Source organism: Megalops cyprinoides, chromosome 1 (genome assembly GCF_013368585.1).
Source record: "Megalops cyprinoides isolate fMegCyp1 chromosome 1, fMegCyp1.pri, whole genome shotgun sequence".
NCBI lineage: Eukaryota > Metazoa > Chordata > Actinopteri > Elopiformes > Megalopidae > Megalops > Megalops cyprinoides.
In genome coordinates, this window is record NC_050583.1 from 7,298,108 (window position 1) to 7,315,202 (window position 17,095).

General features: G+C 53.1%; 1 protein-coding gene across 3 annotated transcripts in view; it reads left to right on the top strand.

The window, feature by feature from the left end:
* LOC118785675 (CREB-binding protein-like) overlaps positions 1-13,968 on the top strand; it is a 60,929-nt gene extending 46,961 nt beyond the window's left edge. For all 3 annotated transcript variants that reach the window (XM_036540911.1, XM_036542483.1, XM_036541646.1), the window contains 15 exons: positions 267-385; positions 774-1,013; positions 2,101-2,189; positions 3,568-3,648; positions 4,222-4,278; positions 5,895-5,972; positions 6,576-6,643; positions 7,399-7,549; positions 8,495-8,641; positions 8,731-8,844; positions 9,091-9,256; positions 9,504-9,671; positions 9,953-10,114; positions 10,862-11,143; positions 11,509-13,968. In XM_036540911.1, coding sequence (XP_036396804.1) covers positions 267-385; positions 774-1,013; positions 2,101-2,189; positions 3,568-3,648; positions 4,222-4,278; positions 5,895-5,972; positions 6,576-6,643; positions 7,399-7,549; positions 8,495-8,641; positions 8,731-8,844; positions 9,091-9,256; positions 9,504-9,671; positions 9,953-10,114; positions 10,862-11,143; positions 11,509-13,797 — 4,211 coding nt within the window. In that variant the 3' untranslated portion in view covers positions 13,798-13,968. The remainder of the gene's footprint in view (positions 1-266; positions 386-773; positions 1,014-2,100; positions 2,190-3,567; positions 3,649-4,221; positions 4,279-5,894; positions 5,973-6,575; positions 6,644-7,398; positions 7,550-8,494; positions 8,642-8,730; positions 8,845-9,090; positions 9,257-9,503; positions 9,672-9,952; positions 10,115-10,861; positions 11,144-11,508) is intronic.
* Positions 13,969-17,095: the final 3,127 nt, after the last annotated feature.

A 17,095-nucleotide genomic window follows, 5' to 3' on the forward strand; every position in this document is an offset into this window, starting at 1 on the left:
TAGCAGCTTTGGTGTTTTAATGTGGGATGTAAGGAGCAGGGCTCATAACCGAAAGGTTGCTGGTTTTATTTCCCACCGGGGATGTACCCTTGGGCAAAACACTTAACCCAGAATTGCCTCAGTAAATATCCAGCTATGTAGACAGATACCATGTTAAAATTTATAATGTATTTAAGTCGCTCTGGATGAGAGCATCTGCTAAATGACAAGAATGTAACGTAAACTGAATAATAATGCACCCTGCCTTTCCTCCCTCCTCCCGCCAGTCTTCAAGCCGGAGGAGCTGCGGCAGGCTCTGATGCCCACGCTGGAGTCGCTGTACCGGCAGGACCCCGAGTCCCTGCCCTTCCGCCAGCCCGTGGACCCCATGCTGCTGGGCATCCCGGTGGGTACCGCTCACCACCCCCGCCATCACAGAGGCCGAGCACGTTTGTGGGTTACTGTGGAGAGAAATGACTGGTTGGATGTGCCAGCTATTCTATCTGTTCCTCTTGTAAGGTTGTCCAGCTAAAAGCTGTCCCTGGGTTTAATGTCAGGTACATTACCTTATTACCTGTTACCTTATTCCTGTTGACAGTTGGATTTAAAAATTGGTTCAACGTTTTACCTGCTCGTTGCATGTTCAGCTTGGTTTCTGTTCTGGAGTTTTGAGTGCTTCAGAGAGCTCCGAAGTTATCCCGTTTGGTCTCATACGTAGTCTGCCATTGGGGTTCCGTGTTGAAGAAATATTTGGGATATTCTGTGATTACATTTGGTTGTCCTTTTGCACCTAGGACTACTTTGACATCGTGAAGAACCCCATCGACCTGTCCACCATCAAGCGGAAGCTGGACACGGGGCAGTACCAGGAGCCCTGGCAGTACGTGGACGACGTCTGGCTCATGTTCAACAACGCCTGGCTCTACAACCGCAAGACCTCCCGCGTCTACAAGTACTGCTCCAAGCTGGCCGAGGTGTTCGAGCAGGAGATCGACCCCGTCATGCAGGGCCTGGGCTACTGCTGCGGCAGGAAGGTGAGGAGAGAGAAAGGGAGGGGAGGGAGGGAAGAGAGAGGAGGAGGAGGAGGAGGAGGAGGAGTGTAATGTGGAGGTTGGAGTGTACTGCGGAGAGAGGTAGGAGTGTAGTAAGCAGAGAGGTGTGTGGAGGATGGAGGGGTGTCGAGGAGAGAGGGAGGGGTGTCGAGGAGAGAGGAGGAGTATAGTATGGAAAGAAAGTTGTAGTGTAGAGTTGTGAGAAGAGAGGGATGTGGAAGAGGGCAGGAGTGGTGTAGACAGGTGTGGGTGCAGAGGAGAGCGGAGAAGTGTAGAGTGGAGGGAAAGTGTAGAGGAGTGTAATGGGAAGAGAGGGAGGAGTGTAGAGGGAGTGGAGGGGTGTGGCAGAGAGCGGGAAGGGTGGCGAAGGGGCTGGTACAATTCGCTCAGGGTTTGCAGGGTCTGTAACACTGCTACTCTGAAGCAGAGGGACTGAATGAAGGCTTAGCTCTGTATTATCGACTGTCATCAGCTAATCAATGAGATGTCGGAGTCTTTAGGCCTGTTATACACAACAGCCTCCCAGCTCAGCCCAGCGGGACGCGCGGTTATCTGCTGAGCGGAAGCCACAGCAACTTGTAATGCTTGCATTTTCACTGCATGAGTTATGGATGTAAAGCTCATTAGCTGAGCTGGCACGAGTGATGTCATGCTTAGGATTCGAACCCGCAAACCATCAGATCCAGAACACGTTTCACTGAAGCCATCAGTAGATCTGGAGCACAACTTAGTTATGATGTCAGTAGATCTAGAGCACACCTTAGTTATGATGTCAGTAGATCTCGAGCACACCTTCGATAAGATGTTAGTAGATCTAGAACACAGCTTATTTATGATGTCAGTAGATCTAGAGCACACCTTAGTTATGATGTCAGTAGATCTAGAGCACACCTTAGTTATGATGTCAGTAGATCTAGAACACAGCTTACTTATGCTGTCAGTAGATCTAGAGCACACCTTCGATAAGATGTTAGTAGGTGCAGCTGCTGTGTAATTTATTGAATGAGCAGCATATCAGCCTTTTCTGCCCTCCTTTACCTTTAACTTCTGTGTCCCTCTCTCTCAACAGTATGAGTTCTCACCTCAAACTCTGTGCTGCTATGGGAAACAGCTGTGTACCATCCCCCGAGACGGCACCTACTACAGCTACCAGAACAGGTAAGAGGGTGCGGGGGACAGTTCACCTACTACAGCTACCAGAACAGGTAAGAGGGTGCGGGGGACAGTTCACCTACTACAGCTACCAGAACAGGTAAGAGGGTGCGGGGGACAGTTCACCTACTACAGCTACCAGAACAGGTAAGAGGGGGACAGTTCACCTACTACAGCTACCAGAACAGGTAAGAGGGGGACAGTTCACCTACTACAGCTACCAGAACAGGTAAGAGGGGGACAGTTCACCTACTACAGCTACCAGAACAGGTAAGAGGGTGCGGGGGACAGTTCACCTACTACAGCTACCAGAACAGGTAAGAGGGTGCGGGGGACAGTTCACCTACTACAGCTAACACAACAGGAATCGATATGCTGTAGATTAATATGTTCAGGACAGATTACTGAAGGGGGTTGAAACACACATCACCCACACTGCCTGTGACAGAGCAGAGATATGACATTAGCTAGAGTGTTGGAGGACCAGGTGGAAACCAGTGCAGCTCAGTGGCTGTAATGAATCTTGCAGGTATCGTTTCCCCAGCTCGTCTCGGTTTACACACCCCGCCATTGAAAGGAAAGCGACGACAGGGTGACGTTACGTGCAGACAGTGGACAGAAACGCTTTCCCATGTCCAGCCTGCATGGAGGCTGCGCTCGGCGATGTTATGCGTTACGCTGAGCGGCGCGCGTACCAGCACACTAGTGCAGAATGTGCTCCCCTGCCCCTCCTGCTGTTCAGACTTTGCAACTGCAGTTGAATTTGCATTCCATTGTCAAAAAAAAACAGTTGCATTACGGTCATTCGATACGTAATGCAGCGCAGTTATTTTTTTGCTACTCTCGCACCTCGGGGCTCTGAATAGTACTGCTTTTCATGCTGTTTTGTTTCTCAATTCGTTCTTGACACCCTGAAAATGAAAACGAATAGGTGTCAGTTGACAGACTGCCACACAAACAGGATTGCGTTCCACCCAGTTCTGCATACAAGACGGCTGCAGAGGGATATGTGAGGGGGGGGGGGGTGTAGATGGCCGTTAACTGTGTAACCAGCCCTCATCAGCTCCAGCCATGGCAGTCACCGGGCTGAGACGGGCCAAACCCGGGGTTTTCACCCCACCCTCTGTCAGCAGGAACGCAAAGCGAGTCCGGAATATGAAGTCGCACTGGCTGTGCGGCTCAGGCCCTGAAGCACCCCTGAGTTTTTGCCCCCCCCCCCCCCATCAACAGTCATGCATACTTTGTGGTTTGGAGTGAAATCTTCGCCGAGGTCTCACAGCTGCGGAGGCGTCGGTGCCGATTTGGCTGCTCCCCCGCACCTCACTCAGCCTGTCCTCCTGTTTCTGGGATCCACGGTCTCTGACTGTGGTCGTGTTTCCTGCAGGTATCATTTTTGCGAGAAGTGCTTCAACGAGATCCAGGGCAACAGCGTGACCCTGGGAGACGACCCCGCCCAGCCGCAGACGTGAGTGACTCGCCCTCCCCTTGGCCTCCCCTCTCTCTCCTTGATTGGCGCTTGGCCTGTTTGTTTTAATTCATCCGGACTTGTTGCTGCCTCAGAGCATTAATGCTACCTTTGGCAGGCTGTATGTAAATATTTATTGGCTTTAAGAGGTCTGTTGCTCTCTGTCCCATTTTTTGTCACCGATTTATAAATGCCTTGTGTGTGGAAGAGAGAAAACATAGAGATCTGATGGCCTCCGCTTCTCCAAGCTAAATGAGTGATAATCGGGCCGTCGCTGACAAAAATTTGTATGCAGTTTCAGCCGTTGTAATCTTTTTTTATGTTAACCCTGAGCAACTGACTGTTTTATTATTTAGACTACAGAGTAAATTACACAGTGTTGGTTTATTTTAATACTTGTCAAAGCCCTTTCCCCACCACGTTGTTTAAGCGCTGTGCTTTTTCCTTGTGCTAGATGCCTCCAGCTAGGCATTTTGTCAGGGTTTCAGTGCAGCTGCAGGGTGATAACAGCTATGTGCGTGAGCAGCTCGGTGCGCGACGTGCTAACTCTCCCTCCCCTCCTTCTCCATCCAGCATGATATCTAAAGACCAGTTTGAGAGGAAGAAGAACGACACCCTGGACCCCGAGCCGTAAGTGTTCGCCGCCGTTGGAAGCGAGCGGCGTTAAAACTCCGGCCGTTCATTTTGGCCTTCCGCCAAAGATAAAGTTCACTCTGTCTGCGGGGAATTCGTCCGGGGAGACTCTTTGCCGTTAAACCTCCTGAAGCGTGGCTGTGTTACCCTGTTCAGTAAAGGCCAGCCTTTATTTTTATGGTGCGCACAGCGTCACTCTAACCATCTCCCTCCCCTCAGATCAATCCACCTCTGCCAGGGACTGTCAGAGCACCTGGTCTGTGTCAAACAGCGCCACCTGGTGTGCACGCAGGTTACAGTGTTTCAGGGATTGTACCTGCCGCTTCATCTGCTAGGTCAGAGATGTACTTCTTGCAGAAGATGTGAAGAATCCATTGAGCAAACGTTAGGCAGTTTAACATTTTGTCAGTTGTATCTAGAAAAAAAAAAACTGTGGTGAATGACACAGAATTACTTGAAAATGGTAGTTTCACCTCCCCGCCTCCCTCGAAACTGCAAAACTGCTTGCTTTGGAGTGCTTGAAAGTGCAGAGGAGCTGGTGGAATATTTGTCCTCTGCCTCCTGCACCAACGCCCCCCCCCCTTCCTGCGCGACAGCGTTGGCGCACCCCTCCTCCCCGCTCACCCTCCAACAGCCAGCAAGCACTCGGCTAACCGTCAGGAGAAAGGCTGTATGGTGGAAGACCGAGGCTCTCCTGCCCTCTGATTGTGCATACTGCTGCGAATCGTTACGGAAAAGCAGAAAAGCCAGTTTAAGGATTCCTCTGACTGCGAGATACGCCGCAGCCGCCGCGGAGCTCCTCGCTCCCCGCCCCTCGCCCTGTCCTCTGGCCTGGCGTCGCTCGCTGACCGCGAGATGCTCTGCAGCCGCCGCGGAGCTCCTCGCTCCCCGCCCCTCGCCCTGTCCTCTGGCCTGGCGTCGCTCGCTGACCGCGAGATGCGCTGCAGCCGCCGCGGAGCTCCTCGCTCCCCGCCCCTCGCCCTGTCATCTGGCCTGGCGTCGCTCGCTGACCGCGAGATGCGCTGCAGCCGCCGCGGAGCTCCTCGCTCCCCGCCCCTCGCCCTGTCCTCTGGCCTGGCGTCGCTCGCTGACCGCGAGATGCGCTGCAGCCGCCGCGGAGCTCCTCGCTCCCCACCCCTCGCCCTGTCCTCTGGCCTGGCGTCGCTCGCTGACCGCGAGATGCGCTGCAGCCGCCGCGGAGCTCCTCGCTCCCCGCCCCTCACTCCCCGCCCCTCGCCCTGTCCTCTGGCCTGGCATCGCTCGCTGACCGCGAGATGCGCCGCAGCCGCCGCAGAGCTCCCCGCCCCTCGCCCTGTCCTCTGGCCTGATGTTGCTCTCTGACCGCGAGATGCGCCGCAGCTGCCGCGGAGCTCCTCCCTCCCCGCCTCTCGCCCTGTCCTCTGGCCTGACCTCGCCCCTCGCCCCCTGCCCCTCGCCCTGTCCTCTGGCCTGACCTCGCCCCCTGCCCCTGCCCTGTCCTCTGGCCTGACCTCGCCCCCTGCCCCTGCCCTGTTTCTGGCCTGACCTCGCCCCTCGCCCTGTCCTCTGGCCTGACGTCGCCCCTCGCCCTGTCCTCTGGCCTGACGTCTCTCTCCCCTGTCTGTCCTCTGCAGGTTTGTGGAGTGTAAAGACTGCGGGCGCAAGATGCATCAGATCTGTGTGCTCCACTATGAAGTCATCTGGCCGGCGGGGTAAGCTTTCCAGCACCGTGGGTCTGTAACCGGGGAAGGAAATAGTCAAATTAAAACTAAGGAGTTTATGAATGGAGGATACGTCAGTTTAAAAACAAGACAGGTAACTAAAGCAGGGAAGAAAGGAAATAGTCAAACTAAAGCTCAAGAGTTTATGAATGGAGGATATGTCAGTTAAAAACAAGACAGTTAACAAATGAAAGTTGTCAGCAAAACACTATGTTACGTGGTTGTCATTAGCAGACATTCCTATCAGCAGCGACTTACATTGCCAGCAACCAAGGTTACTAGCCCTTACCACTATGCCACACTGCCCCAATAAATTATTGTAGCTGTAAGCAGTAATTACTGCAGCAGGAGTATAATATAGTGTAGCAAAAAATATAGTGAACCATTCAGGTAGTTACACCTTGTAACAGCCAATACAGCAGTAATGTGGTTGAAAATGCTCTGATTGGGCTTTCAGTGAGAGAGTTAAGACAGGGTGGGTTTAATTAGTGCGCTTCTGTCCAACAGCAAGGGCAGCCCTGATGGCTCAGGACACTGCAGTCACCGCTGATCCTGTTTATCTTAAAAAACGAAGCAATTAATCTCCCCCGACAGATTCGTCTGTGATAACTGCTTGAAGAAGAGTGGGAAAACGCGGAAGGAGAACAAGTTTTCTGCCAAAAGTAAGCAGGCTTTTCTATTTTAATTTAATTTTTCGCTGGTCTTAATCCTCGATAGTAACCCTTCGATTTGGGGTTTGCGTGCGTGTTTGTTTGTGTGTGCATTTGTGTTTGTGTGGACCCTTAGATGCAGTCCTTAGTCCTCCAGAGTGATTCAACTCAGTTGAGCCAAAAGCATGGATTATATTTTGAATCCCTGGCAGGGGCACATGGATATGTAATGTCCAGCGTCAGTGCTCCAAAAGATCCTTCTGTTCTCAATTTAATGGGCTTTAACTGCCAGAGAAAGACGCGGGCCCTCCCCCCTGCCAGCCGGCCCTTAAAGGAAGTGGGGGTATGGCTGACGTAAGTTAATGACTGTGGGCCTCCCGGGCTGCAGCCCTGGTACTGGTCGATGCTGATTGGTGTATTGCTGAGAGATGTGCACGCAGGATTGGACAGGGAAACCCCCCAGTTCCCTTGTCTCATTACCTTTACCTGCTAGTTTGTACCTTGCCTGGCCAACCACTGCAACCTGGTCACGTAGTGCTTCTAATATCATTGACTCTACATGGTGTTTCCCTTGTGTTGTGTTGTATTGTACCTCACTTGTAAGTCACTTTGGATAAAAGCGTCTGCCAAATGAATAAATGTAATGTCTCCCGCCGGCTCTGCTGGTGGGGATCAGTCGCGGTTCCCGCTGAGCTCGGCCTGGGGTGTGACCTGATTTAATGGACTGTGCTCCTGTGTGTGTGTGTGTGTGTGTCTCTGTGTTTCAGGGTTACAGACCACCAGGCTGGGCATGTACATAGAGGACCGGGTGAACAAGTACTTGAAGAGGCAGAACCACCCGGAGGCCGGGGAGGTGTTTGTGCGAGTGGTAGCCAGCTCCGACAAGACGGTGGAGGTCAAGCCTGGGATGAAAGCCAGGTAAACCCCACCCTCTCAGCTGTACACTTGTACAGTCTGATAACCGATCTCAACACAACTGCATCAGTTGTAATTAATTGTCTTGGCTGCTACACCATTCTCTGTACATCATTGCATTTTAAATTGCGGCATCCGCTGTCCCAATTCTATCTATTCAACATTTGTATAGAAAGGAGAGCTGACATTTGGATGTTTCAGAAGCGATTTTCTTTAAGTGGCATGGTGCTGCCACATACTCTGAAGGGTACATATGGTTTCATTCTGTTCAGAGGGGGCAGAGTGAATCCAGACAGAAGCAGAAAGCCACAGAAATCTGCATTCTCAGTAAACCTCTCTGACCAGTGATCACCTATTGCCACTGTACATCAAGCAGGGTTTTGCGTAATGGTGCAGATTCCTGTTGCCTTCCCTCTTGTGCGGGTGCATCTTACGGGATTTGAGCACAGTGAACACATGGAGCTTTCAGGGAGCGAAAAGTAAATTCCGCCAGTGTTCTGAAAAGAGAGAAGGTGTCACTTTTTGTGCGCTTTCATCTCTCGTCTGTACCTTCTGGACTACAACGTATGAGCAACATATGGCTCTCCACTGCAGCTGCCCTATGAGAATAAAAACTACGAGCCTCTGTATTGGCCGATAAGCCCTCACCCACACGGCCTTTCCTTTTCACTGAAAGTGCTTCTGGAATGATCAGAATTTCCCATCCTTGTTGGCATAGGTGTTTTTATTACAGTCACTTACTATATTTTATTTCAATGGAAAAGTGACAGACGCACGATAACAAAGTATTTGTCCCTGAAGAGCAGGTGGTGCTCAGTAGTGCCAGAGTGTGTGGCATAAAGGGAACCATTTGCTGCTGTCACTTCGTTTTGAAAGCGGTGGCGCAGTTCAGGCCGCAAATGTTTCACGCTCTCATTTTCCCACAATCCACCTGGATTTCCGCCACAGGTTCGTGGACACGGGCGAGATGGCAGAGAGCTTCCCTTACAGAACCAAAGCACTTTTCGCCTTCGAGGAGATCGACGGCGTGGACGTCTGCTTCTTCGGCATGCACGTCCAGGAGTACGGCTCCGAGTGCCCTTTCCCCAACACCAGGTACCGTACCGTAGCAGGCATCCGGCCTGGCTTTGGCTCTGCGCTGCGAAACGCTGACTCTTCTGCTTTTCCTCTTGTCTCTCCCACAGACGGGTGTACATATCATACCTCGACAGTATTCACTTCTTCAAACCTCGGATACTGCGGACCGCAGTCTATCACGAAATCCTGATCGGCTACCTGGAATACGTCAAGAAACTTGGGTATGTTCAGGCTCCGAGCCTCACATCAGCCCCGTACATCCGGTGACTGCATAGAGCGATGTACAGTCAATGTATCTCTTCAGGCCTTGCTGTCAGCCTGTGTGAATTTCATTGTAATATGAATGCTTTTGGTCTTAATGTTAAGGCAGTATTATGCCAAAGAAGAGAACCTAGGACAGTTTGTATCTTTAAAACGTATATCTTAGGGGAAATAATGTCACCTTTGTCCTTGCCTGTCCCGTGCAGGTACGTGACGGGTCACATTTGGGCCTGCCCCCCCAGCGAGGGGGACGACTACATCTTCCACTGCCACCCGGCCGACCAGAAGATCCCAAAGCCCAAGCGCCTGCAGGAGTGGTACAGGAAGATGCTGGACAAGGCCTTCGCCGAGAGGATCCTGCACGACTACAAGGTGGGTCTCCGCCTCCGGCTGCCTGCGGGATCCCCTGTTAGAGCGTCACCGACACTGCCGCCACTCATTGATGTGAATTACAGCGCTATGGGGATGAGCGCTCCGTTCTGATTGGGTGCTGTGATGGAAGGTATCGACTGCAGGGTGGGCTGAGTGTGTCTGGGGCAGAGTGCTGCTGCAGGACCAGAGCGCCCCGTTCCTCCGCCTCCCTCCCGGCTAACGCTGCGGCGCGGGTTGTGCTCCACAGGACATCTTCAAGCAGGCGACGGAGGACCGGCTGACCAGCGCCAACGAGCTGCCCTACTTCGAGGGGGATTTCTGGCCCAACGTGCTGGAGGAGAGCATCAAGGAGCTGGAGCAGGAGGAGGAGGAGAGGAAGAAGGAGGAGAACACGGCGGCCTGCGAGACGCCGGAGGTCAGGAGTCAACGCAGTCATGCTCGCATGCATATACACTCAAACATGCACACGTGTACACACAAACATGTAGCACACACATCCACTAGACACTTACACTCTCACACACAAAACAAATAATCAGCTACAGACTCATGTACACACACTTACAGGACGCCCACGCGGCCACATCTGTCCGCCTCTGCCTTATTCCCCACGCCTCCTCCTGCCGCACGCTCTCTGTGACGCCAGTGCCACTTTGTCACCTCTGTGCTTCTCCTGTCTTCGCCGTCTCGCCCCAGGGGACGCCGGGCGACAGCAAGAACGCCAAGAAGAAGAACAACAAGAAGACCAACAAGAATAAGAGCAGCCTGAGCCGAGCCAACAAGAAGAAGCCGGGCATGCCCACCGTGGCCAACGACCTGTCCCAGAAGCTCTACGCCACCATGGAGAAGCACAAGGAGGTACGGCACAGCGCCGCGGATGAGTAGCTCAACATGTGACCAGAAGGTTATCGGTTCAAATCCTGAGTGGGACACAGCTAGTGTAACTTTAAGAAAGCTGCCCAACCCAACCTGCTTCTTTAAGTGTCCAGTTTTATGAATGGATACTGAGGAAGTGCATACGCTAATCGTATAAATAATGGAATATATTCATTCTTTCATAAAGCGGATGGACTACTCCAGGGTGATGAATAATGCATGCATCTTTCACACTCATTCTGTAACTCGCTGGCACAGCTAGATCTGAATGTGAGGCAGCTGAGATAATACAGCTTCCTTAAAAGGGAAGGCCAGTCCCACCTTTGGATTCCACCCCATGATCCTCAGCTTTACCGTGTCACATGATGTACCCCTGCTGTAGGGCAGCAGTGTGGTGTAGTGGTGAGGAGCAGGGCTAGGAGCCAGAAGCTTGCCACTTTGATTCCCCACTGGGGCACTGCTGCTAAAGCCTTGGGCATGCTACTTAATCCAGAATAGCCTCAGTAAATATCCAGCTTTATAAACAGATAAAATTCTAACCTTTCTATGTTTCTGGGGATAAGAGTGTCTGCTAAATGACAATAATGTAATGTAGTGCGGTGTGTGGCTCATATCTGCAGCTGAGAAACCTCTTACTGTGCACCCCAGCACAGAACTGCAGTGAAGTTTCGTGGTCTTATGAACTTGCCTCGTTGACCGGTGCCTCCCGTCCCCCCCAAAAAAACGCAGGTGTTCTTCGTGATCCACCTGCACTCGGGCCCGATGGTGAACACGCTGCCGCCCATCTTGGACCCGGACCCCCTGCTGACGTGCGACCTGATGGACGGGCGGGACGCCTTCCTGACGCTGGCGCGGGACAAGCACTGGGAGTTCTCCTCGCTGCGGCGCTGCAAGTGGAGCACCATGTGCATGCTGGTGGAGCTGCACAACCAGGGCCAGGACCGCTTCGTCTACACCTGCAACGAGTGCAAGCACCACGTGGAGACGCGCTGGCACTGCACCGTCTGCGAGGTCGGAACCGCCGCCCCCCTTCCTCCCCCCTCCTCGTTTAACCGCCCCTCGATCTGCGAGCGATTCCGGCGCGCAGGCTAGCCTCGCGCTGTGGTCAGGAAAGCGCCCGGTGACTGAGCCGTTCGCCGGCTCTGCTGCTGCAGAGGTGTGGCGGTTCGCGCAGGAGCCGCCGCACAAAGGTGGCTTGCTCATCATCTGTCTGGTGGATGTTTTGTCTGGACGCACCAGCCAGCAGTCTCTGTGGCGTGCAGACGTTGTTGTAGTTGTGTTAGAGCGAGAGGGAAATGTGTGAATGTTTAGTGCTTTGTTGCTGCTTGCTGCCTGGCACTCATTGGTCGTGTTTCTTCTTGTCTGTGTGTTACCAGGACTTCGACCTGTGCATTAACTGCTATAACACTAAGGGCCACGAGCACCAGATGGTGAAGTGGGGCCTGGGGCTGGACGACGACAGCAACGGCCAGAGCGGCGAGGCCTCCAAGAGTCCGCAGGAGAGCCGGCGGCTGAGCATCCAGCGCTGCATCCAGTCGCTGGTGCACGCCTGCCAGTGCCGCAACGCCAACTGCTCGCTGGCCTCCTGCCAGAAGATGAAGCGGGTGGTGCAGCACACCAAGGGCTGCAAGCGCAAGACCAACGGCGGCTGCCCCGTCTGCAAGCAGCTCATCGCCCTCTGCTGCTACCACGCCAAGCACTGCCAGGAGAACAAGTGCCCCGTGCCCTTCTGCCTCAACATCAAGCACAAGCTCCGGCAGCAGCAGCTGCAGCACCGGCTGCAGCAGGCGCAGATGATGCGCCGGCGCATGGCCACCATGCAGGGCCGGGGCATGCCGCAGAGCCTGCCGTCCCCACCCCCGCCGGCCGCGCCCACCACGCCCACCTCGCACCAGCAGCCCAACACGCCACAGACGCCGCAGCCCGCCCCGGCCCAGCCGCAGACTCCCGGCGCGGGCGTCATGCCACCCGCATTCCCCAACGCCCAGCGGGGCGGCCAGCCGCCCCCGCCCGCCTCCCAGGGCAAGCCGGGCCCACAGGCCTCGCCCCTGCACCAGCAGCAGTCGCCCCTGCCCCCGCCCCCGCAGCCGGCGCAGCCCCCGCCGCAGCCGCAGCCACAGCCCCCGCTGGCCGCCGTCAAGATGGCGCAGCACATCGAGCGGGTGGCACAAGCCCAGCAGCAGCACCAGAGCTACCGCGTCAACATGAACGGCCTTCCCATGGGCCACCAGCAGCGCATGGTGGGCCCCATGCAGGCAGGCATGCACGTGGGGCCCCGGGGCCCGCCGGTCATGCAGGCCATGCAGCCCGGCCAGTGGCCCGGGGGCCCCCAGGGGCCCATGCAGGCCGCCCAGGCCCAGCAGCCACAGGGCCCCCCTCTGCAGGCCTCCATGGCCCCGCAGCAGCCCCAGGGCCCCCAGCCGGCCCAGCAGCAGGCCATGACCATGCAGCGGCCCATGATGCAGCAGCAGCAGCAGCAGCCCCGCATGCCGGGCGTGGGCCAGGGCCCCTCGCAGCAGGCGCAGCAGAGGGGGGGCCCCGGCGCCATCGCCCCCACGGCGCTGCAGGACCTGCTGCGCACGCTCAAGTCGCCCAGCTCGCCGCAGCAGCAGCAGCAGGTGCTCAACATCCTCAAGGCCAACCCCCAGCTCATGGCCGCCTTCATCAAGCAGCGGACCGCCAAGTACCAGGCCAACCAGGGCCAGCCCCCGCAGCAGCAGCAGCAGCAGCAGCAGGGCATGCACGGGGCCCAGCCCGGGCTGCAGGGCCTGGCCCCCATGCAGGCGGGGGCCGTGCAGCGGCCCGGAATGCCCCCCCAGCAGCCCCAGCAGGCCCCGCCCCAGGGCATGGGCCCCATGGGGCCGCAGGGGCAGCTGATGAACCCCGGGCACAACCCCAACCCTCAGCTCCAGGAGATGTACCGCCGGCAGCTCCTGGCGCGGCAGCAGCAGCAGCAACAGCAGCAGCAGCAGCAGGGCGGCATGCCTCAGACGCATGGCCAGTTCCCCCAGGGACAGGGCGGCGCGGCGGCTAGCTACTCGCAGCTCCGCATGCAGCAGCTGGCCATGCAGCAGGGCGGCAGCGGGCCCATGGGGCAGCTCCCCCCGATGGCGCAGATGGGCCTGGACGGGTCTCAGAACCTCCTACACCAGCGCATTCTCCAGCAGCAGCAGCAACAGCAGCAGCAGCAGCAGCAACAGCAGCAGCAGGCGGGGCTGAAGCCCCAGATGGGCTCCCCGGCCCAGCCCAGCCCCATGAGCCCCCAGACGCACATGCTCTCCGGCCAGCCCCAGGGGGCGCACCTGCCCGGCCAGCCCATGGCCACGGCGCTCGGCAACCAGGTGCGCTCGCCCGCGCCCGTGCAGTCCCCCTGCCCGCCCTCGCAACAACAGCAGCAGGCGCTGCCGCCACATTCCAGCCCCTCCCCCCGGATACAGCCCCAGCCCTCCCCGCAGCACGCCCCGCCCCCCCACTCCGGCTCGCCCCACCCCGGCCTGGCCACGCCCATGCCCAACTCCATGGAGCAGGGACACTTGGGCGCACCCGAGCAGAGCGCCATGCTGCCGCAGCTGAACACGCCGGGCCGTGGCGGGCTGGCCAGTGACTTAGGCATGGTGGGCGACACCACGGGGGACACGCTGGAGAAGTTTGTGGAAGGATTGTAGCATTTCCGGACAAAACACTCGCTCTCTCCCCGCCCCAACCCCCTTTTCTGGGCCCCTCTTCGTGTTTTTCTCTGAGAACTTTTTGTACTGACATGTAAAAAGTTGAAAGCAAATTTAAAAAAAAAAAAAAAGAATTAAAAAAAATTCAACAATGCGAGGGAATGCTAATGTGTTTCCCAGTGGACTGCTATTTCTTCCTAGAAGTCGAGGGATTAAAAAAATGCTGTTTAAAGAAAAAAGAATAAATCACAAAGAATATATTTTTTGGTTCGGACCAGGTACGGTCCCTGTGTTTTTGTTGTTTTATTATTTTTTTTTCTTTTTGCATTGTTTTCTGGTATGAATTCATGCCTTTTTTTTAAAGAAAATTTACAAAACTATTTCATTATATTATTCATACTTTTTATTTTGTACCTTTGCAAACTTTAAAGCATTTTTTTGTGTTGAGAAACTGTAAAATAATTTGTCTGGAAATTAGACCAGGTTTTCTCTTCTCTCTCCTCATTCCTGGCAAATGCATTCTGACGTTGTACCATTTTTCAGAAAGATGTGCATTCTGGGGGAATTCCTTTTCTTTCCTGATATCGAAGTCCACGTGAGGAGAAGTGTTCATTTGTATAGATAGAAACTAGACTATTGCTCACACACTCAACACTCACACACATACACCAGACAAACCATGAACAAAAACAAAACCTTCAGATTCATTCAGCACAGACATCTCACTGGCTTGGAACCAGAATTTCTGTCTTGCAGATGTAGAAAATTGTTGCTTTGTTTCTCCTTTGAATTCTCTGAAATTTCCTATATGTAAAAAGAAGAATTGATCCCTAAGATGAGCAGGAGAGGTGATCACTGACTGCTGATTTGAGTAGAGAAAGGGAGTTTTGCTACCAATCCTCGTTCCTCTTACACAAAACTTGAATTGAGGGTGAACTTTTTCTCTAATGTAAATCATGCAAGTTATTAAACAAAATACTATAAATATAAGGAAAAAAGAAATAAATCATTGTATAAACTGGTAAAAAAACTCATTTCTTACTTATATACCATATTGTTAAATAAACTGTGTGCAACAGACAGCTCTGTGTTGATTCTTTGTGAGTGAGACTTGGGGGGAGCTTTCAGAAACAGGCCTGGAAGCACTTGACAGGAATGCTGTGGCCATCGCGTGCTCCGCGGTTTCTGATGGTGCAGAATTCACGAAAATAAGACCCGGGTGAAAAGCGTTGTGACGGACAGCTGCGATTGCTTCAGTGTGTCGACATCTCGTTCGGATGAAACCCGGCCCGGTTTGATTTCGCAGGAATGCACCGCAGTGAGAACCCACTGTCAGTGAGAGAAAGGAGTGAATTTTTTTTTTTTTTTTTTATTTTGGGGGGGGGGGGGGGGGGGGGGCGTGTTGGGCTCACACTTTATTTTAATGTGACAGAATGTCCTCTTAAAAACAGTAGTGACTACACAGAAGGCGAAAACAGCCCGTGTAGTTTAGTAGAGCTTAATCCCATTATCATTACTGCTAGAAAAAGACCATAAGGCTACTCCACACTTGGAAAACTTACAAAGGAATGCGGTGGGGAGGGGTAAATAATCAGTCAGAACTGTTGGAAATGTCACCACTTCCCGTGATTGCATTGTCTTGCTATTATGAAAGAGGAGTGAACCACTGGTCTGCATTTACTAAGCAGCAGGAATCCCCTAGTTCACCCATGTAAAGTGTTCACCCCATGATGTCTCAACTTGAGCCTTGACCATTCTTGATGGCATAGTTACAGCTATGAGCACAGGAAAGGTTTCTTTCTATTTCTTAAATATATGTTCTGCACTAAGCGGCTACTAAATTGCTTTTAAGATGTAGGGCTGGAATTGATGGCTGTTGGGCTGCATGAATGGCATACATATATGTAACTTTTATATAAAACTTTGCAGTGGCTTGTTTCAGAGGATGTTTCAGTGAGGCGAAGAAGCATGCCACTAGACACATAGCTAAGTTCCAGCCTACTTTGTGCAACCCCTAGGTGTGTAGTTAGCGTTATATCAAGCGTATTACCAATGAAATATTCTTGTTTCCTATTTTAAGATAAGCAGCTAACTGCTTAATGAGTATTAAAGCTGCTAATATTTATTCATTTATATGTGTGTGACGCTATAGATGGGTTGATTTGTTGATGCAGCAGTGATGAGGCAGACTATGGACCGGGGTTCAGTTCCCATTTGCAGTACAGAGTACTGTAGTGCACAGAAACCCCTTTCTGTGTTGCGCCTGGAGCACAGTGATGTCGTGGCCGAGGGAGCAGCCAGAGCAGCACCGACAGAGACCCTCGCTGACCGTCATGCTCGCATGGGTTGGGATGACACAGCAGCCGGCGTCCTACCCCCCTGTTCCACATGGCGAGAACGGCAAGTACCAATTACACACGATGCATGGCTGACAGGACAGATTTTGGAAATTATATCAGAGACGTTCTGGGACCCCCCCGGAGATGTCGGACCTCTTCAGTATAAATATATGTTACTTTTGTCCATATAGTGTGTATCATGCCTGACCATTACATTGTAATGACATTGTATTCAAATACATATACTTTAATATGGAGTTGGTCCCCCTTTTGCAGCTATAACAGCTTCCACCCTTCTTGGAAGGCTTTCCACAAGATTTTGGAGTGTTCTGTGGGAATTTGTGCCCATTCATTCCGTAGAGCATTTATGAGGTCAGGCACTGATGTTGGACAAGAAGGCCTGGCTCGCAATCTCCGTTCTAGTTCATCCCAAAGGTGCTCGATGAGGTTGAGGTCAGGGCTCTGTGCGGGGCAGTCAAGTTCTTCCACACCCAACTCATCAAACCATGTCTTTATAGTCCTTGCTTTGTGCAATGGGGCACAGTCATGTTGGAATAGAAAAGGGCCTTCCCCAAACTGTTGCCACAAAATTGGAAGCGTAGCATTGTCCAAAATGTCTTGGTATGCTGAAGCAGTAAGATTGCCCCAGTAAGATTGCCCTTCACTGGAGATAAGGGGCCTAGCCCAAACCCTGAAAAACATGTGTGGCCAAATACTCTTGTCCATATAGTGTATATGTGTACATTATCATATCATTTCTCACCCAGAGCGACTTACAAATAAGTGCATCACTATACTAAGAGTAGATAAGGTATTACAAGAGGCCAGTAAGATACAAAGTTAAGTGCTAGGCTAGTGTGGAGTTTTTTTTTATTATTATTAAAATAACAATCTATATGATAAATAGACATAGACAGGGAGGCTAGGTATGCTACAGGTGGGCTACAGATTCAGCTTGA